The sequence below is a fragment of the Carassius gibelio genome, chromosome B21, assembly GCF_023724105.1.
Source record: "Carassius gibelio isolate Cgi1373 ecotype wild population from Czech Republic chromosome B21, carGib1.2-hapl.c, whole genome shotgun sequence".
Lineage (NCBI taxonomy): Eukaryota > Metazoa > Chordata > Actinopteri > Cypriniformes > Cyprinidae > Carassius > Carassius gibelio.
In genome coordinates, this window is record NC_068416.1 from 22,585,772 (window position 1) to 22,609,578 (window position 23,807).

At 35.1% G+C, this 23,807-nt stretch overlaps 1 protein-coding gene across 1 annotated transcript in view; it reads right to left on the reverse strand.

The window, feature by feature from the left end:
* Positions 1-23,807, reverse strand: part of LOC127986278 (collagen and calcium-binding EGF domain-containing protein 1) — a 48,428-nt gene that overhangs the window by 4,759 nt on the left and 19,862 nt on the right. The window contains exons 3-8 of the mRNA XM_052588545.1: positions 12,269-12,321; positions 11,268-11,402; positions 10,269-10,406; positions 7,100-7,206; positions 4,623-4,731; positions 4,387-4,526 (exon numbers count right to left, since the gene is read on the reverse strand). Of these exons, the coding sequence (XP_052444505.1) occupies positions 4,387-4,526; positions 4,623-4,731; positions 7,100-7,206; positions 10,269-10,406; positions 11,268-11,402; positions 12,269-12,321 (682 nt within the window). The remainder of the gene's footprint in view (positions 1-4,386; positions 4,527-4,622; positions 4,732-7,099; positions 7,207-10,268; positions 10,407-11,267; positions 11,403-12,268; positions 12,322-23,807) is intronic.

Below are 23,807 nucleotides of genomic sequence, written 5' to 3' on the forward strand. Positions count from 1 at the left end.
TCTGGGCCAGCGGCAACGTCAACAGTCCTTTAGTGAAGACACAGAGTGCATGCGTTCACAGCCGGAGCGGTTGTGACAGACAGGGGAGGCCCATAACTACACATGTTGGGTCTCAGACTTGTATTTATGCACATGCAAAACACTACAAGATCCCACAGACACAGCTCCTTAGTTTTCCAAGAACACTGCCTAACTTCTCATTTATCAAATTAACAACTGAATTTGAGCACTCTTGAACTAAATTCATGTTATGAGCTACGACTCCAGAGCACTGAAGGTGTCATGTTTCTAGGATTCATAAATAACTGCAATTTTTCAGCAGTATTTTTCTTCATTGACGACTCGTGCTTCAGGGATGGGGTCCAATGCATTAAAAGCAAAAGGTCAACTGTATCGGACGAGTTAACAGTTGGCCTCGAGAAGCACTCGGGCCAAAGAAAGCAACCCATGTGCTGTAACACAGTCAGCCTTTTCCCTGTTATTGCTATTATCATTTGTCAACATCCAGAGGTAGGATGAATGCTGTGCTCTGCTATATTGAAAAGTTTATTGTTTCTACACACACAATCTATAAGAAAAGTTTGGCACACAGCCAGCTTTCTGCTATGAAATATATCAAGCAACAATCAAAAAGAACAGGGGATCATACGTGATAACGGAGGACAGATCCTGTTAGAAGAAAAGAACAAAAAAGGAATATGAAAGTGCTTCCTGTTACCCATCCTAGTTTCCACCGCACCTGCAAAGACGCCCCCCTTTAGAGAGTCAGAGGTCAGCCAGCTGAAGGTCAGGGGGTTTGGGGGACACGTGCTTAAATGCTGGCCCAGGCGGAGGTGACCCAGCTAGGCATGAGTCCATAGCACAATCTGGAAAGCTGAATATGCAGCTAGACACTTGCTGTTAAAGTCACATCTCTACCAAATATCAACTAACTAAAGAAATATTAAGTAATTTAAAGTAAATAAAAATAAAATAACGTAATAATAATATATGTAAAATTATTCATTAATACATAAAAACATTAGGTAAAACTATAGGGACCAACTCTCACTATTAAGTAGTTGCTTATGAGCATGCCAATTATTAACATATTAGCTGTTTATTAATGCTAATAAAGCACATATTCTGCACATTCTTTGTTAATGGAGAAAATTCTAACCCTTACCCTAAAGTGTGACCAAATGTGACCCTGGATCAGAAAACTAGCCTTAAGTCACTGGGGTTTATTTTTAGCAATAGCCAATAAAACATTGTATGGGTCAAAATTATGGATTTTTGATTCTTTTTTGACAAAAATCATTAGGATATTAAGTAAAGAGCATGTTCCATGAAGATATTTTGTACATTTCCTACAGTAAATATATAAAAACTTAATTTTTGATTAGTAATATGCATTGTTAAAAATTAATTTGGACAACTCCAAAGGCGATTTGAATGTTCAAATAACAAACCATACATCAATGAAAAGCTTATTTATTGATGTATAAATCTCAATATAGAAAAATTGACACTTAAGACTGGTTTTGTGGTCCAGGGTCAAAAATATGATATTATATGATTTCATATTAACATTAAATATTAATAATAATAAACGTACATATGTATAAATCTGTACATATATTTTACATTCAATCAGCTCTGTTTTTTATATCTTGCATCTTATATATAAAAAATATCACAGAAATTCCTGCATACTGTACATGCAAAAAGAATGCATGTCCAAAATATAATATGTTGGATTTATTTTTATTTTTTGGCCAACTATCAAATGTGTTCCTAAATAAAACATCAAATCTGTTCTGATTGGCTGTGATTGTGCCCATCACAACTCAAGGAAGAAAGCTAAGTCTTTATAGCAACACCACCTGGTATCATGGTGGCAGCTGTATGCCCGAGCAATCGCCACTGACATTTGATGTTGATTTGTTCTCTAATGATATTATTTGCATGAATGATGGGATGTTACTGCAAGCAATCGTTGAAAATGAGATGGCGTACATAATTTTTTTGGCATGGTTACTTTGATATGGCACAATGATTAACATCAAAAATGTTAACGGTACTTCACTTCAAAAAAAGTGTGTCTTGACAGAGCATTAAATGTAAACACAGTCGGTAATGTCTTAAGTCAATGTAAACGATCAGGACATGAAAACGTGTGTGTCAAAATACTGGATCAGTCCATTAAGCCTTGCAGTGTTACAGTGTGATAGATCTCCACAATATTTTTACATAAATCTAGATTTGTCCTAAGCAGACCCAAACAAGCGTGAGAAGCTGGATATTTTGTTGCAATCTCATTGGTTCAAAAGCCAACAACCACAGATGCTAGGAGTGCAAAGACTCTTCAAATGATATGAGGAAAATGAAACTGATCCTGCACCTGCTGATCCAGTTTCACTCTCACAAGGCTGCTGAAACTATTAAGAGCCTCCCGTAAAAGCAAACACGAAGTGCAATTGCGTCCAAAAACAAAGAATTCCATGGCAACGAGAGCTCAAAACTGATTATGTCCCAAATGAGACCAGACAGTACAGATTTACTGTACAGGGTTCGTGGCCTTAGAGTAAAAATATTCCAAGTAAAAATGCATCTGAAGTGTTTAAAGCAAACATTCAGTGACATTTCTAGTCAACAACATACCGAATTGCTCAGTAGATCTACAAATATCCACGGTCGTGAACTTAAGACATTGTCTCCAGAGGCTAGATACACACATGCTGCAAAGTGATGATTCGGCTGAAAAGGTTAACATTAGAAAGTCTGCTGTGATTCACAGTGCTTGTAATTTGAGTGTGTAAAAGTGTGTGTGTGTGAGATGATAACTCATTATGTCCGTCGGTCTGGGGAAGAATGTGTGAAAGAGTAATGAGGGTTAACCGTCCATGACAGGAAGTGTAAAGTGTGTCACCGTCGAAAGCAACCACAGGTCAGTGAGCTGTAACACCTTCATGCTGTGTCTAAAATGAAGCTTGGCTCAATAAATCTGCAAATGCTGTGCAACAATGAAGATCAAGTGCAACTAACAATTAGGAAGTTACTCAGCATCTTAAGAATGTAAGTGTAATGTGATGTTTATCATCTTTACAGCAGGGGGGCTCAGTCCTACTCCTGGAGGCCGGACTTCCTGCAGTGGTTATGTCTAAATGCCTGATCCCAGCAAGTCTAGATTTCCAGCATTAAGGACACACGTCACGTTTTCAAACACATCAACACATCTGTATTAACTCTTACATCCACTTCTGAATTATTCAACTATGACAATCTGCTATTTTTAGCCAAAAGCTAAGTTTGAATGCTGAAATGTTCATTTTGCGATCCAAATATTTTTAGAATAGAGAAAAACCTTATAGCTCTAGCATAAATATGATATGGTATATGATATGGTATGATCTGACATGACATGACATTATTCAGTGTTGTTGTTAATTAGTGCTATTAAAATAGTTTTATGCAATTTAAATAAATCTTAAATATAATGTAATACTTAATATAAAAAATATTATAAATTGCATTACATCTTATGTATAATGTACAATAATAACATACAATACAACACAATGTACATTGTATTTTTCATTTGTATATATATATATATATATATATATATATATATATATATATATATATATATATTCCTCATTTGTAAGTCGCTTTGGTTAAAAGCGTCTGCTAAATGAATAAATGTAAATATATACCCAATCTAGACCTCCTACACACAAATAATAATAAGAATCATTTTTTTTTTGTTTTATATCAGTTAAAAGAAATGATTATCCTTTCGACATCAGCTTTACAGAAAAGAGTGTCTTAGTCCCCCCAGTGAGGTGACTATTTCAAGATTTTTTTTTTTTAGCAATTACTGTTTACTTTCATGTCATTTAGCTGCTTCAGGTGTGAACAGGCCTTTACATTTAAGAATGACAGGTCTGTGTGTTATACGAGCACTAGAAATAAACCTTAGAAGGAAAGAAGATTTCCAGGCGAAGAATAGAGCAACCCCTGCATTATAGCCTTGAACCTCCTTTAGTACATCCTTTAGTAAATCATAATAGATGTGGACACCCATCTAGGCTGATATTAAAGAATGTAAACCACAGGCCACCCAGACGTCACAAAATAGATACTGAGCCAAAGCGAGTTATCTTCATAGAGCTTAATGGTGTGGCATAGACAAACAGCATTGGAAAACAACACCACTGCCCCGTGTCCCACGCGAAACATCAAGAATTAATGGAGTAGTGCAATCAGATTGTATGCTTATGCTAGACTAATTATTATAGATGCAGGAAAATGAACTAGAGCACATTAGTCCTCGAATCTGACACTTTAGACACTGATTACACCTGATAAGTGTTTAGGTGACTTATGAAGACTGATACGTACCACTGGGCCACGGCGTCCCTGTTTGATGTGTGACAGGTCCGGTGAGGGCCCCATGGGCCCCATGTCGCCTCTAGGACCAGGCATGCCTGGTGGCCCCATTTGTCCTGGGGGACCAAGGGAACCTTTGGGCCCTGGGCTCCCTGAGAGAGACATAAAAAGAGACAGGTTTACAGAAGAGTGGTATTTGGAAAAGAATGGAGAAACAGAATAATAAGCAGCATATCGACAAAGTTCACCTGCAGGCCCAGGTGGTCCTGAAGGTCCAGGTAAGAATGAGTGCGTCATCATCATCTTTTCATTGGTCATCTGTTTATTGACCTCTGTGTTGCTCGGCAACAAGGCAATCTGATGAAAGAAGAGTTAAAGAAAACACAGATCATTCAGGGACTGTATGCGTTTCCCTAGACAAGACTGAACAGAAACATGACATGTACTCTTTATCTATCACTATCTATTTTTACAGTTTTTTACAGTGACTAATACAATTAAATACACATGAAAAATCAAAATACAATAAAACAAAATAAAATTAAATGAAAAAGAAAATATATATACAATAAATAAATACATGATTTAGGAATAAAGACTACAAGCCAAATATTACTTTCTATTTTATGGATTTTTTTGACAAATATGTCACTATGAATGATCTTTATATGGAAAATAACTGCATTAAGATGTGACATATTCAGTGACATAATGGTGAGTAAATTTGCTTAAACTATTCCTTTAAGGAAATGTTTAAGGATGTTACTAATCATCTAACAGGAGGGCAATGATCAAATATGTAATATTAAAAGGTAGATAAAAGAATTATAATTTAAACCAAAGTAACACGAGAATGTAATCTGATCTATAAACTGTAACATCTGCGTACATGCTGTTCGCAAAAACAGGAAATCTCTGAATTATTCAACTTGGTGCATGGACTGAGATGAGTGCCCGTCTTTTACAGGCCTTCTTTGCAGAGTATTTCACTTCAAAGGACTCTCTGGAAGTATCCATTACCTGCTAACCTCTGAGCTCTGGACATCAGTACACACACACACACACACACACACACACACACACACACACTGAGACCTTTGAGGTCTCGCCACACACAGTAGATACAGCCCTAGGCCTAGAGCATAAATCTGTGTAAGTGTCTGTGTCCAGCCCTTTGCGAGCAATTTAAATCTCATTTGTCATTGTTTCTGGTTTTGATTTGTGTCGGGTTCCTTGGATTGAACATATTTCAGTCCCATGTTGCTCCGTGTGCCGGTGTCAACCGGTTTGAATAAAAGATCTGCAGTTGAAATAAAACACTACAGTTCTGCTCCAAAACTTAGTAAACACTAGAGTCAAATGCCTACATAGTAAACTACCTTTTAAGGCACAATCCTAACAGTCATTAAAACTCATTGGTAAAAATGCTATACTCTGTACACTACAATAGTTAATTTGGAATTTTACTTACATTTTATAATGATGTTGTCAAGTACTGAATTGTACTGACTACAGTTTTTGTGAACTTTTGTTTTTTATTTATTTAATTTTCATAGGTTTTAATGTTGAATATGATTTTTAAGCTCACCAAGGCTGACTTTTTATTAAATAATGGTATTTTTTTTTCTATTTTAAAATGTGATGTAAAAAATGTACATACTGTACATACTGTACGTTAACTGTTTTTCAGCTGAATTCTTTTCTAAAAAGTTTGAAAGGACAGCATTTATTTTAAATGGAAATCTTTTGTAATATTATCATCATTATCATCTTTATAGTCACTTTTGATTAATTAAATGCATCCTTCTTGAATAAAACTATTAATTTCTTACAAAAAAAAAATTTCTAATAAGGAAATATAATTATTATCTTGGATTCATTTTACTGAGCTTTTTCATTGCATTCTGGGACTGCATTCTTCACAAACATCTTTTTCAAAAAAGCAAATATAATTTCATTTTATTTAATGGATTTCAATAATCAAATCTAATCTTAATGATCATAATTACAGCATTTGCATTGGAAGATCACTAGTTTTTGGAAGAGAACTTGATGAGACAAAAGGTAAAGAAAAGAAAGAATTTCATTACATTTTTAAACTGAAATAACAAAAACATTAATAAATCTAAAAATAAATTCATAAATAAAACTTGAGCAAGCTGATATCTCCTCTTCCAAACAAAACAATGGGGGGAAGTTACAACAAGGGTCAAAGAAACAATTTGTAACAAATGTTTTTGTGTTACCTTCTCCCAGAACCATAAGCCTTGCCTCACTTTCACTAGTTCACCACATATTTTGCTCTCAATCTTTTCTTTCATAGTCTGCTGGACCACACGCACAAGAGCTATATATCATGCCGTGACCATGAGGGTGCTGAGTGGATTTGTTGACAGTCTCTCTTTGACTGCAGAACACTGACTCTGCGCCCTCAGTCCGTCTAAACTGCATCACTGCGTTCAACATGATTTACTAGCCTGCAGCAAGGACAGACATAAGTCACACTACCAGGTTGCTCAGCTGTTCGCTTTTTATTTTGCCTATAAAGTCACCAACACATCCCTGAAGACTTGTATAACCGGAGTCTGACTTGCTCGTGAAACACTGGCAGGTAGTTGACCCTCGTTGGGTCGACTCACGTCTACAGATGAGAACATGCATATAAAAGGAAATCTGCTGCTTGTTTTAGCGAATAAGCCCTGCAGGTGAAACTGGAATAGGGCACCTTCTGTTTGAGTTGGAGAACGGTCATCTTCATCTGATGGAAGTCTTCACATGTGGCCGAGCACGTTCTCTCTTTCATGACGTTGTCTGACTTCTCAAACAGTGGTGCTGCAAAGAGACAACATGAATGTGGATGTTAAGGAAGGCTGATGGACTAAGCTAAAACGAATCAGCCACTAAGCAAAAAAGTCGAGACATGATGGCAAAAGCTGAGATAACTGTAGATTATCACTACACATATTTAATTCCATACAAAAGTTTTCAATGAAAGCAATTCAAACTCATTAAAAAATTACTGTTTTTATGCTTCGTGTAATGCATCTTAGCTCAGCAATATGCCATAAATTACTCACCCTGAAGTCATCCTAGGTGTATATGACTTTGTTCTTTCAGACGAATTCAGTTTGAGTTATTGAAAATTATTTGATCTTTCAAGCCGTTTGATGCAACTCAGCGTGTGTTGCACTGCATCAGTCCATGAGAAGTTTAATAAAGAAAACTGTAGCTCCTGTAGCTAATAAATGCATTTTTGTTAGAAAAATATGCATATTCAAAATGTAATAATCACTTTAATCTAGCTTGCGCTCACTGTTGTAAACAAAGCAGTTCCGGGGGAATGACGTATGAGGTCAGCGTTGCGCATGCACTGTTGAGTCTTGTGAAAACCATCGTTTGTTAACAGGAGCAAAGGAAGCAAAGTTTCCTTACTTTAGCAAAGGAAAACCAGTCTCCACTTGGCTCATATCGAAATCCTCCGACATTCTTCTTTACAAATCCTCTTTTTTTTTTTTACTTCTAATTAGTGACAGTTATTTTGTTTTGATCTCTCCACTGTGTTTCTGTGTGCATCACTTCTGAGCAGCGCATACGCAAAGCTGACCTCATACGTCATTCCCTCAGATTTGCTTTGTTAACAACTGTGAGCGCAAGCTAAATTAAAGTGATTATTACATTTTTAATATGGATATTTGTCTTATAAAAATACATCGATTTCCTACAGGAGGCCTTTGTTCATCCCCCGGAGCATTGTGAGACACCTTTTTAATGGATGAGTTTTTTTAATTTAACTTCTCATGGACCGATGCAGTGCAATACCCACTTTGCATCAAACTGCTTGAAAGATCAAATAATGTTTTTAATAACTCCATGTGAATTCGTTTGAAATAAGAAATTATACACACCTAGGATGACTTCAGGGTGAGTAATTTATGGCGTAATTTTCATTTTTGGCTGAACTTACCCTATAACATCAAATTTTCTGTGAAATCAGTATTGAACATTGTGAAATAGTCCATTTTAGCATACTTTTAAAAAGAGTAATTATAAAGTTTAAAATATTATACTTGAGTGAACTGAATGTAATGTTTTTAAGACACTCAATTGGATATTTACAATCAAGTTAAAATGTATTATAGTTTAAATGTATATTAAATTCAAATTAGTTGAGTGCTTTTTTGACTCACTTAAGTATGCAATTTCAGTGCCATTCCTTATATTGTGTTTGAAATAATATACAGTATGTGCACTGTCAAATTTACCAAAATAAACCAAAATGTAATTAATAAAATTTCTACTGAAACCGTCATGTCTTTAAATATATATTTGTAATTACAGTTGCACTGAAGCTGCAATTAATTACATTTGCAATATATTAACTTTAAATGGAAAATACAACAGTTCATGTACAATGTACGTCTTTAAAAATGCACTGTTTAAAAAGTGTACTTCCTTTTATTTCTTTCACATAATATTTGAAAGTAGAACAATTAAACATACTTTTAAGATTGGTAACTCACTACAAGTGCACATTCAATACAATTAAGTGCACTTCAAAAGTGGATTCTCCAGTATGTGGCATGTATGGCTGTTGGCTATTTAGAGTGTTCTAAATCAATAGCTTATTAGATTCCATAGACATCACGGCTGCTCTTGAGGTTTTGAAACAGAGCTAATTTTGCCATAAAACCGTGTCATAAACTTATAACAGAGATTTAACATTTTGCTCAAGGCCACAATGGAGGCCTTACTCCATACATGTATCATCAGAAACATACTAGCTCCTGATCTTAATGTACTAACTACTGTCATTCCTACCAGAAGTCTGCTGAGTTATATCACAATCACTCCTACAGCTTAGTTTGACTCGCAGCCGATAACCTCATTTGATCCACACACTGTAATCTCAGTGGTCTGGAATTCCCAGAATTCCTTTTTCGTACATCTGGATTGTTGCAACCCTGAATGCCCTGAAGGTCATCTTGTTTTGTGCTCATATTGACCCAAAAGAGAGGATACAGCAGTCAGGAAACCCTGAATGACTGATATGCTCCATTTACATTCATAAATTACATCTATGTATCTTAAAATTATATGCATTTTCACATTTATATGTCTAATAACAGTAAGGACATGAATAAATAAATTAATAAATAAATACATTTTCTTATAGTTTTTAATAATTGTAATATTTATATATATATATTTGATATTTTGACATTAGAATTATTCAGATACAAAAAAAGAAAATATCCACCCTTTCGACTTGGCTTATTATGTTTTGTATTTACACTGCTTTAACTGGATGAAGCATTCATGATCTATCAGAGCATTTAGACCGCACTCAATCCTTTCTACACCTGTGTGATGAAGAGATCTGTGGATGGACGGGTCCAGACAGGAAAATAAATATTTCTGGTTTTCTGTGCTCTATTTAATACCTCAAAACGCATGTGATTTGCATTTTTTTGCTCCATTTCTGCTGTGGAATAAAAAACTGTGGAAATGAACTACAATGCCATGAAGCATTTATAAACTACATGATAAAAATACGTGGCTGTTCAATACAAAACTACTGATTTAAAACCACTGAAATAGAGTGTAAAAATGTATGTTTTTATGACAAAATTCTTCACCAAAACACATGACATTTTATATGTTAACAACAATTTCTCTGGATCTCACTACAGTAATTATTTCAGCAATTACACTTTGGAAGTCTGAAAGAGGTGTCTGAGAACAGTTTCAAGCCATGAACAGGTTTATATGTCCACAAAGTCTGGGAAACTACAAACTACAGAAGAAAGACCAAAAAGAAAACGAGCAAGCTAAAGTAAAAGAACAAAAAGTGTCGCTGAGAAAGACAAATAAAAATTCAGAGAATATACACTCACCCCGCTCGCCCTTGGTGCATGTTTTCCCATCATCCTCTAGGTAGAAGCCTTTCTTGCACTCACACCGGTAGCTGCCGGGGGTGTTCACACAGATCTGTGAGCACACCGTCTCGTTATTGTTGGCACATTCGTCAATGTCTGATGCAAGAACAGAGAGTAAAAGTGTTAGGGACGTAAAGTTGGCAAAGGGCAAAAGACGTGATATTCGCTCCTGGGGCGGCATGGAGCGATTCTGTCAGATCAGCCTGATAAACAAAATTTGATTCCCATCAAATCAACTTAACACTTGGAAGGTCAGACCCTTTAATAAACACTCATACTGTCTAAAAACAACCCATAGAGGGCGCTGACATGTCCACACCGTATTCCTGATACTTCAAACAAGTCCAATTTCAAAACATTTATGAAATGAAAAGTTTTAAAGTGTTCTTTTGAAAAACCACAGTTTCAGTAAAACTAAAACAGTTAGCACAGCTATTGTTATTATAAATGAACATTTATTTATAAATGTATATAAAAATAAAATAAAGATAAAATGTCTATCTGTCTTGTCTGCCTGTCAAAAAAAAAAGAATACAAAAAAAAAAAAGTAATAATTTTTTATTTTATAAAATAATTTGCATAAAGTTAGGCAGGAGACCAAAAGGTATGTTATCATAATAATAATTTTTTTTAAGGAATTGATTCATTCACACCTGTGCTGCATATTTGTTGTGTGGAAATTTAATTTCTTTGAAATGTTTAAGTTAATGAAGGGAGTGTAATGTGCGTACATCCAAAAACTTTGGGCAGGTGCTTGATCATATGAAACCCTTCGCAGTCAAAGAACCAAAATCAACAAATTAATTTTTGAGAGCAGTACTGGTAGTGTGTCGATTTTTGTTTATTGACTGTGAAATGTTTCAGTTTATGCCAAATTGTCACTAACATGTATTTAATATACCTTTTGAAGTACTTTGTTCTCAATATCTCAATAATAATATAAGAGCAAAATCTTACCCAGGCAGTATGGTTTCTCGCGGTTTCTGTGTCGTTCCCGGTCATAATGATACCCAGTGTAACAGGTGCACACCACACGGCCGAAATGATCGGTGCACTGCTGTTCACATGGGGCGCCAGCACACACATCATAGTCTGCATATACAAACACACCCACAAACCAACAGAAATAAACACGACAAGAAAGGAAAGCACAAGACTGCAAAATAAACAAAGCTAGCTTTAAATCAAAACCCACAATATAACTGTCATTTCCAAAAATCATATGCAAATGTGCTACTTCAAACGTATTTTCAAACAGTAAAAAGAAAACTCTGCAATCTGGGAAGCCAGTACTGCTAGTTCCAGTCCAAGAATTCTCGCATCTTTTCCTTATTCCACAGTTTCTCCTAGAAGAGCCAAACCATCTCAGACACAGCATGGAGCGCCATGTGAGTCAGGGAAATATGTGTCCATTCTCATCCGGTACTATGTGTTTCTCATCAGCGGAGAGAGGGCAGGTAAGGACACCAGAGAACACAAACAGCACAGAAACAGAAAAAAGCCTTTAAAAACAAGCTGTTGACTATCTCAAAGGGGACCACTATACACTCTCTCAGTGTGGCATGAGGAACCGCAGAACGCAGACAATATAATTGCATGTTTTTATTTGACAGTTACGAGTAAAAACTCGCTAGTGGTTTGAACCCCTCAACCAAAGATTGAGAAGCATATTACTGTTTTCATAAGCTAATATACAGACCTGTTCCCACTAATAAAATACACACGAGGTAATCAAGATATTGTTACTGGAGGGGAAACTCTGCCAAGCTCTTAAAGGTGAGCTGGAAATGCTAAAACAACATTAAAAGCACTAGCTGAGCGGTTTCCAGAAGAATGATTTTGTTTAGAATGAGAATGGGAGACGAGGGAAAACACATCCAGAAATATCCGAGCAAATTCAACCCAGAGGAGCCTAATCTGGGTAGGAAGAGAAAGAGAGTGAGGGAAAAAGGTCTTACCTTCTGGAATACACTGTCCCAGCACAAACTTAAAACCTTCACAGCACTTCTTTCTGAAAGTGAGAAAAAGTGAAAGAAATTAATTTATATTTTCTTCAAAACTGTGATTAAGCTTTATACTTGATACTAGGCTATTGCATATGGATGTCAGTATATTGCTATACTAAATTCAAAAGTTTGGGGATAAGAATTTTAAGTTGTTTTTTTTTCAATAAATTTATATTCTCATTCAGCAAGGACACATTAGATTGATCAAAAATGACAGAAAAGCAGAGCTGGGTAGATTACTCACAAATTGTAGTCCATTACTATATAAAGTTGTGCATGGTTTCAAATATTACACATTAAGCATATGAATAAAGACTTTATTTTTTGTTTTCAACACTGATATGTTTCTTGGCCTCCAAATCAGCTCATTAGAATGATTTCTGAAAGATCATGTGACTCATGAACGATGCTGAAAATGTACATTTGAAAATGTTAAAATACTAAAATACAAAAATTATATTTGAAACTGTAAAAATCATCTTTTTTGCATATTCTATAATTTAAAAATATATATATGCAGCCTTGTTGAGCATAATAAAAAAAAAGACGGGGGAAAAAACCTTTTGAACCGCAATTTGTGGTGTGATGTGATTCCTGGGAAGTTGCAGTAGTTGCATACAGACCCATTTCTTGAAATCTAATCATATTTTTTCCTCACCTGTTTTATCATTTGCCAGGAAAATCAGAAGTGCTTTGAAAAGCATCAAAGCAAATCTATTTTGAGCAAGCTTCATGTTCTGAGGTATCATCCATATTTGTAGCACAAGCAAACTGGGACGAGTTAAGCACAGATGCTTAATACTCAGGGTTTTGCCTCCAACTGAATGGAAGAGCAATAATAATAGTGACGCTTGCCTGAGAAACTCCTAGGAAAAGACTGAACCATGGCCTCAATCCAGTCTGAAACAAACTTGAATTAATAATTAATGTGACTCTTCTGCTTTTGCGATTTTCCTAATCCTGTTTAATCTGAAATCCATGTCCACAATATGAGACAGAAAGCGAGCGTCCAAAGAAAAAAAAAAAAAGTGTTTTTTTTCTTTTTTTCTGGACAGTCATGGAAAACTCACCTCCAAGGTAAGACAGTAATATTCCCCCAAACTTTTCCCATTCTAGTCATCGTGGAAATGTTCCTCTTTCAGAATGACTAGGGAACAACTCACAAGCACTAACAGAAATGATTCATTTCTACACTATGCTACAACGATTCCCAAATGTTTTAATGCTCAAAAAAGAAAAACTAAAAATACAATGGGGGAAAATGGAATTTGGACATGAAGTAATGGTGATATCCTTTCCAACAGTATTACTCACAAATTTTGTGGAACAGTCTAGTCTGCCAGAGTAAACTCTGTTGGTCTAGTCTGGAAGCAAACTAATCAACAATGCTTAAATTGTGCATATTAAAAAAGCATATCAGCTTGTTAAACAATTAAATCCACTGGTTTACAAGTTCATACGATTATAAACAGCTAATATATTTCCATGCAATCACTTTTACAGTCACAGACTAAGGAAGGGCTCTGAGCTGGGCTATGGCGGAAGGTATGGTTTGAATCACAGGAGTAGTTTAGGTGGTCTGAATCACGCAGGGAAACTTTATTGGTTTGTTTGATGTTAGAGATGAAAATATCAGGAACTACAAACACTTACAAATCTCTCTCGCACACACAAACCTATAATCAAAACACAGTAAACCATCCAAATATTAAGGAGCACCATCTGTATCTTGAAATCCTGAAAAAATAATAAATACACATAAAACAGTCTTCAACTACATGGAACCATATGAAATTCCGTTACAGAAAACAAATGTTGAAAATTTTGATTAAGGAGTGAAGAAATCACTGATAATTAAAGAATAATCAGGAACCACGACTTGGCCATGAACTTAATAGTCTTGAAATACTGACTACATTAGCTTATTTTCAGAGAGACATGCAGTCTTTCCACACCACACTATTCCCTTTTCCTGCTGTATGTTGCCCAGAGCTAATGGGTGTCTTTGGAGTTCCCTCCAAGATCAAGAATTTTCCCACGGTAACAAGAACCTACAGCATTCAGGCTCCTGAGATGCAGACTCTGAGTGTTTGTTCCTTTCTAAACTCCTAATACCATTAAATTACATTACATTAATAAAGGTTTCAAAAGTGATTTCAAAGTTTGATTCCATAGTGATACATTTTCACTCTTGACCTTCATAAAGATCATAAAGTTGGTTGCTATCCACTGTAAACACGAACAAGATGAAGTAGCGCCTTCGCGTCACTACTGATCCAGGATCAGCGATCTTAGCAGTTGTATTTCCCGATTTGAGTTTGTGCTTCAGAAATGCTTGCGAAAATGTAGCTTGTGTGGAAGCTACCGCACTACTTGGTAAAAAAAAAAAGCTTCGCTACTGAAAAGCTATTTGATTCAGAAAGTAGCGAAGCTACGACCAAGCTACTGAGAAATGTAGTTAAACTAGTAGCTTTGCTGCTTGTAGCGACGCTACTGCCCAACACTGCAAAACAGATAGTCTGCCTTTTAATCCAGTAAAAAAAAAAAAAAAAATTGTGAACTCAATAAGACCCATGCTACGTCTTACGCAGAGCTGTAAAATCAGCTGTGCAGTGCCACACAAGCGCTGTAACTCACATTTATATGGGGAAAAACAGAAACTGAGAGAGTCCATGGGGAGGAAGCACTGAGAAGTGGAAGAAGAAGACAGAAGAGGCACAAATCTCCTGCTGTGGGAGGTGATGATGGGTGAGAGAGCAGCAGGAGGTGGAGGTGATTTTCACACTTCAACGCATGTTTGCATTCATGTACACACAGACACTCAGGGTCACATTCACTCTACCAAAGTAAAAATCACACATGCATACGCACACCACCACTATAGAAACATAAACAACACATGGCATGGGTTACAATACAGCTGTCAATTTGCAACATATGCAAATTAGATCTCAACTGTTTCAGATTAAATGAAGTGCAAATGAATATTCTGAAGTCTGGAGAAAATGAGGTCTCTAGCTTCTTGCATATTTCCCTTAAACAAAGGGGGAAATCTGTATTAAAATCACATATCTCAACATTGTCTCAAACTGTGCTTAGAATAGTAAAGTTTGTGATTAAAAATCAAAGAACTTCCATAAACACATCCAGGAGGATATTGAGAATGGTAGGTTTAAGTACCATGAGATCCAAAAGAGAAAATCGGTTTTTCCTGGTATGTTGACACCAAAGTCACCCTGATCCTCTACAACCTCACAAACTCTGATATGTCCCTATCTTAACAAACATGCAACACACAGAGAGAACAGCCAGAAATGACCCTGGACTTGTGTCTACCAGGGTAAGCTTTCCAAAAATATTTTTAAAGCTTTGTTTATTGACTCTCAGAGCTGTTTATGCTCAGGTTTCCATCCATCTGGTGCCTTCACAAATATTCATAGTTTGAGGGTTTGACTTTTCATTTATTTTTTGAATTTTGACTTATTGACTTAATAAAGACACATACAACTAGTATACAATAATTAGGTTTAGTATTTTATATTGTAAACATAATGTCTTTATAAAACCTCAAAATAAAGTGTCATTTAGTTATATATTGGATGCGATGCATGTGAAATAGGAATTTTAGGAACTAAATCTGCACTGCACAAAAGTATTTATTAGTGTGTGCATCATTAATATGAAAAATTATACAGGCTTAATGGATAGGAGAGCATGAAATCCAGCTGGACCAAATCCCGTAATGACCTAAACAGAGCCAGAAATGTTCAAACACAGAATCAAACTATACTGTATACATCACACAATCCAAAACTATGTAAATATACAAAACTTCACAAGAGCTATAATATTTTGCCTTGAGCAACCCCAGATGTTCTGTGGTCTTATACAGACCACGGCTACTTACACTGATTCATATTATCTGTGTGACACAGCACTGGTTTAATCTGAGATGCTTGAAAACACAAAACTAATCATAAGTCTGTGCTTGGTAAGTGTTCAAGCATGTTTCTTCTAAATAAACTGCACTATATAGACAGTGTTGGGTGTAACTACTTAGTAATTAGTTACTGTAGTTTAATTACTTTTCCCTTAAGGGATTACTCTCATTGTTTATGTAATTTAATTACAGTTACTTTTTATGTAATTAAACTTAATACTGTGTATGGACTGTAGACCATATATATACAATAGTGGATTTAACATCAAAATTTTAAGTCTAACCTAAAAATGCATGCTTTTATGTAACCATCTCACTTTAAATACTTTGGTGAGTTAATAAGAATATTGGTAACACTTTAGAGTCCAATTCTCACTATTAACTAGTTGGTTATTAGCATGAATATTATTGATATATTGGCTGTTTATTATTACTTAAAAGCACATATTAAAGGGGTCATATGATGCAATTTCTATTTTTCCTTTCTCTTTGGAGTGTTACAAGCTCTTGGTGCATAAAGAAGATCTGTAAAGTTGCAAAGACTAAGTCTCAAATCCAAAGAGATATTCTTTATAAAGGTTACTACCTAAATGGCTCGTTCTAACACGCCCCCACATGTCTTCGTCATGATGTGGGAAGATTTGCATAACGCCACCCAAATGTTCATGTAAAGAAAGAAAGCGTAACTTTTATTCTAGCTGTTGCCTCCGCCTCAATGTTGTGGAGTTGCTGTGTTTTGTTGTGAAAGCAAAACTATTTTGTTTGGCTTTCCAAAAGAGGACAAAACTAGAAATCAGTGGTTAAGTGTCATTTTCATATGTAAAGGATTTGCCACCGATGATTCAAAAGTGAATTCAGAGCAGTGTAGAGTAGCGCTTGTTGTTTGTTATTTCTCCGATCACAAATGCAGACATGGTTTTGTGTTTATGCAGCGAGATATGCAATACAATGCATAAAAAGACAGTATAAGTCATTATAATCAGTAATTATGTCTCCACTGGATGCAACAAATGCCTTGTCTGTAATGGGTTTAACTGTTTTTGTCTCGGTGCTCCGGGAAACACAGCATGGGAGTGTGGTGAGGAGCGTAACATTTCCGTCACATGCTTGAGGAATTAAGTCAATCACAACACACTGGATAGTTGGCCAATCAGAGCACACCTCGCTTCTCAGACCGATGAGCTTTGTAAAAATCAACATGTTTCAGAAATGTGGGGAACTGAGGAGAAACAATAGTGTACAGTATGTGGAAAATAATGTGTTTTTTAACCTTAAACCATATAAATGCATAGCATTACACCAAATATACAAAATAATGTTAGTTTTAGGAACATTGTATGACCCCTTAGTGTCTTATTCTGCAAGACATATCTAAATCCTTATTCCTACCCAATTTCTATCCAATTCTTAAACATAACTGTCAACACATACTTTACTAAACATTAATAAGCAGTAATTAGGAGTATATTAATGCAAAAGTATAGTTAGTTCATAGTGAGAATTGGACCCTAGTCTAAAGTGTGATCAGAACAATTTTTGTAGCTATGTATTATTTATTTGAAATAAAAGAATGTTTCGTGTCTATCCTTGTATCATTCATTAAATTTCAGAGGTTGATATAGGATTTAGAAAGTAATTAGTAATGTGAATAGTGCTGTCAAAATTTGCTATCAATCGCTTCCTTTTATATATATATATATATATATATATATATATATATATATATATATATATATATATATATATATATATGTGACGGTTGGTGTTTAGGAAAACACAAGGAGAGGGTAGATCCAATTGCAGGTAGTCTTTATTGTAACAAAAAAGGTAAAATACAAAATAAACAGTCCAGGGTAACAAACCAAACAAAACAAAAGAGGGAACCAGATGAAACGGATAGGAAACTCGGAGGAACGAGAAGGTAAGGGGAAGCCTCGGGAGACGAGAACATAGACACAGACGTTAAGGACTCCATACAGATGACAGAGAAAGACAGCTATACATAGGGAGACTAATGACAAAGGATTGTCAGCACCTGTGCGATTTAATTGGAGTGCAATTACTGTGAAGACAAAACCAGACTAGAGGAATTAAAGTGCTTATGGTGAAGTGCCTAAGGAGAAGTGAGCTCACTAGTGAACACCCAGGAAAACAGAGACTGACAGCGTGACTATATATATATATATATATATATATATATATATATATATATATATATATATATATATATATATACACACACACACACACGCACACACACACACACACACACACACACGCATCTTTATAACACAAATATGTTAGGGTTATATATTAAATATATTTATGTAATATAATTTATATGAATATAAATATATACATGTAAATAGATGTAAATATTTTCAAAATATATGCTGTATGTTTTTGTCTTTATATATACATAATAAATATATGCAGTACACACATATTATGGAAACAAAATATTGTATTTTAGATGCAATTAATCGCGATTAATCATTTGACAGCACTAGTAATAAGTAGTTTACTTTTTGGAGAGAGTAATTTGTACAGAAATCTAATTATATCTAATTGTAATCTATTTACATTGGTCACTAGTAATTAATAAAAAAAATGTAAGAGTAACTTATCGAACACTGTACATAGATGCAAAAAACTAAATCAGTGGAAAAAAGGAATAAGGTTTTTCTAAAGTTAAGGTCAATGGCACTAGCATTTAAAAACATGACACACATTAATGTGAAATCTTTGAATCACTCCCCATAGTGGAGTGTTTGTCAGTGTTCTTAAAGCTTGACCGTCTGATGAAGGCCAGAATCTTTACAATCAAATTCCCTGGTGACCACTTCTCATGACAGGACCTGTGAGAGATTCTCCAGTCTTCATGAATGCAGTTAGACACATACTTCTAAGATAGGCCTTTGCAACATTATGCTCCTACACATCAAAGACATACTACAAAATTTTAGGCAAAAATACAAGTGCTGTCAAAATTAGCACATTAAAGCAGGCGATTAATTTTTCCAGTTTAAACGAATAAAAAAAAAAAAAAAAAAAAACTTTCTACATTAATTGAAAACATTATTACAATAAATTATTACAATAAAAGTATATTTAAAAACTTTAATTTCAAGTGGTATTAAAAGCGATTAATTCCAGAAAAAAAAATTTACCGATTGAAAGCACTAAAAATTACTATAAAATAGCTGTAGACTGAAGTCTGATAAAATGAATTTAAGAGAATTCTTCCTAACACTGGAAATCTGTAGAAAGCATATTCAGAACATCAGGTGCTACGCAAATACAGGAAAAGGCCTTTATCACAGTCCACATGTTGTCACAACCGGCTTCGTTTAGTAGCGTAAAGGAATTTCTGCCTGCTTTATTTTTAATAGACAGATGCCAGATTTGTGAAGAAAATTAAACTCATTTAGTTTAGTTGAACATTGATGCAATAAACGTCAATGTTAAAACATATGCATATTTTACCCATGCCATACCATCCTTCATTTTTATCTGTAACATTAGTTTGAGCACATATAGTTTCTAAACATGACAGCACTGATGTGAGATCTGTCAAAGTTTAGGTTTACAGTCATTTTTAATGTTTAGTTAAAAATAAATATTTTTGGACTGGAATGAAGAACACGGACAACTAAAAAAAAAATATTAATATGATCCTTTAAATGGTTGCTCTTGGTAAGCAATTCAATAAAATAAAACATAATAAACTAATATGCATTCCTCTTTGGAAATCCACCAAAAAGTTAAATTAATTTCCGCACTGAACCTGATGAACTGGGAGTAAAACAGTATTTCTATGAATTAGGATGAGCAACTTGATTTGATGTGAATATTTTGGGGACCTTCTGTCTGACAGATGTTTTCATGCAGTAGATTATTATTCCAGAATACCATACAACTGCAGGCCATTACATCATTTTTTATTTAACATCCTCTTGGGGCCATATTGCAATGATAAGATTACACTGAAGAGCAAGAGGATGTGGGGCATTGTAGTGCAGCCCGATTGCTCTGATGGTGCGCATGTCTCAGGAGGGGAGGATCCAGATGTGAACCCAACCTCAGGAGGTTTAAAACAGGATGAAATGGATTAGTTCAGGAGGAGTCATTCAGAAACAAATATACTTCTAACCAAATCCTCATTATGTAAGAGAGAGAAAAAAGAAAGCAATGGAATTTGCATGCAGTAACACATGGTTCAATACAGTGTAAGAAGCGACTGGAAGAGATATCTCATCATATTTATTCAATATCACTTTGTAATTCATATTGAGCCTTTTTCATGCACTTAAGCACCTGATTTTGACTTCTGAGAGTGCGTCAGTCCTCATAGGGCAGGTGTATTTACTTGGTTTAGTTAATCTGGCATATTAAATTGCACTGGGAGTGTTTTGTTTAGATACAATAGTGTGGAAAAGGAAATGTGTTGCTTTTCTTCAGCCTCCGCTAAATGATAAATGGAAATAATGGGAACTGTATGAATGAGTGGTGAGACTCCAATGCCATGTCCAAACAAAAACAGGTGTATTAACACTGAGTCACATTCACTTTTAAACAGAGCTTTTACTTGACTTGTCAGATGTTATTAGTGGGTACGGTAGCACCTGTGCTTTCCTAATGTTGTGTTTATTTAATTTCCCATGCTGATGGGGATCCGGTTACTAGGAGAAAATCAGTCTGGATTAGCGTGACCTCAGCCCCACTCGCTGGGCTCTGAGAGATCTCTAATTACCTTACAAACAAACTGAGCAGAGACCTGGAGTAAACACACTCACAGACAGTGCACATGGAGGAAATAACATTACATTTTGGCTACAGTGAGAAATTTACTATTTAAATGAGCAACACCAGTTCAATTCAAATCAAATAATATTTGAATTTTAAGGCTCTAAATAAAGTTTCCAAAATAAAAAGTGATCATGAAGTTCCTATGATGCCATATAAAAATAATTGAAGGTTCTATGACATAAGAGAACTCACATGTCCTATTGTTCTCTGGTTTTAAGGTCTTAATGTTCAGAATTAAAAACAAATTGAATTCAAATTCAGACATATTTGTAAAGCAGCTCTGCTTTGCACAAATAAAATAAAACTGCTAAAACTTTAATTTAAGCATAAACATAAGCTTTTTTAATTTCATAATGCAACATTTCCTAGTAACAGCATAATTAAATAGGATGAATAAAAAGCAAGGGGATGCAATAAATGAACGACAGAATGAATGATAGAACAAACAAATGTTAGCTAGAATGAACGATACATAGATAGAACGACAGAACGAACAGTAGAAACAGAACGACAGAAAAATAGATACAATGAGAGAGAAAAATTATACAAAACAAAAAAAATTATATAAAACATTAGATAGAATGATAGATGGAACAAACAATTGAACGAATGAGAAAACAACAGAGAATGACAGACAGAAAAAAATGATAGAATGACTGAATGAGAGAATGAACAACAGAACAAATGACAGATAGAACCATAGAATGCTTGAAAAAACAAACTAAAGATAGATATAACAAATTACAACAAAGAAATGATAGAACAAACAATAGACAGAATGATGGAACTAAAGAATTATAGAAGGAATAATAGATAGAACTATAGAATGAATGAGCAAACAACATAAGGAAAGACCAAAAACAGTAGATACAACAATATAGAATGAATGATATACAGATTAAAAAATCTACAGTACAAACTATGATAGAATGTTTAAAAGTGAATTAAAGCGTGATTGATCGATTGATAGAACTGCAGGAATACTCTACACAGTTTGGAAGAAGTCAACACGAGTTGCCAGACGTTCGAGCCAGTCACCAGGATTTGGACAGAGTTCACATACACACAAAATCATGTAAAATATAATGGGCAGAGTCTGGTAGCGTGTGATCTGCTGTTGTTTAGTGTATTATGATGAGTGCTTGAAAATATGTTGAGATTTAGTGTAATGAGGAAGGTAATTTCAAAGGCACTTACATGAATCATGCACAATAAGTCCAGGAAAGTGAATGTGAAAAAAATTCAAAATAAAAATAACTACAATAAATTGGGAGCATTTCAAACCGATAATGACTTTTAGATTAGCATAGCATTTGAACTTGATACCCCGTATTTAATATTCACAGATACATTTTCCAGACTATCAAGCCAAGCACAGCACAAAGAGCCATCAACTATCACAGCTGGAAATCACAGGCTAACAAACGCATAACAAAAATCTTAATTTTCTTCATAATTAACATCCACATAATTGGCCAAAAGCCTAAGCCATTAGCAGCTGCATAAGGAGGGCTGTAATATTATTTCATGAATTCATGGCGGGCATCTCTCTCCCCTGAGAAAAAACCTCTACAGCTGGAAACTGTAAATTACACAGACCTCCATTAACGTTCGGTGAAATATAATGAGTGTATAACTCAACGCAGGCTTTATGTACTGTACGTGTGTGGCTGTTTGAAGTTTCAGTTTTACACATGTAAGGGTCTTATTAGAGCCTAGGTCTCATTGTATATTATATTGCATATCAGTAAACACCCTTCCCTCGAGTCGGGCCTCTACAACTGATTTGATCTTGTTGCTTTTGTGCCAAGTGTGTGTATGCATGTTCAATTGTTTTGATGGTGCTATGACGCCGAGGGCCACTTCACCTTCTCTGCTTTAATGCTTAGAAGAATCTTGATAATGTGGCACAGATCAAGAGCCTGAAACCCACACAGACAAAAACTCTACATTCCTCCACACTGGCCCCAGATGTGGCTCCTCATTCTTCTTGTATTCTCTCTCTGTGCGCACTGTAACACCACCCACAGGTCTTTTATGAAGTGGTGTGCCTCTGGTAACCCACTGGACTTAATTTTTTCCCCCTGTGCTTTAACGTTCACATTAAATCACACAAGTCTGGTGCATGTTTAGGTGTAGCTGTTTGGAGTGGGGCCTGACAGAACCAGCCTGCCAATGCAAATATCTGCCTGTCAACATTTCAAGACATGCTGAGGTGATGAGAAACTGATATGAATTCAGACTGATGTTGTAATGGGCATTTAGTTTGTCTGGAAACCCTACGCTGGCATTGGCACCATGTAATCCAGTAATAGTCAGAGACATTTCCCTTTACTGTTCTGATTAAAGTCATTCAAATGTAAAGTAATATATGGCAGGGTGTTAGACAATTAAAGTCCACATTTCAGTCAAATTTAATGCGTGCTTGTCATTTACTTCAGCCTACAAACGGCTGATAAAGCTGTATTATTAAAAAGGAAATGTTAAATTTAAGTTATGTGAAGGAATATGTTGGGTGATAAAATTAAAATAGTAACACTTAAAGCTTTTATGTATAATGCTTATAAAAAGCTATTCATAATGTACTTTGTTTTTAAATTCTGGTTGAAATAAAACAATTAAAAATATCACTTAATTTGAACTGCTACTGTATAAAAACCACATTTTAAAGAATAGAAATATTAATAAAATAAAGATATATACAGATATATACATATATATATATATATATTTCCTCACCGT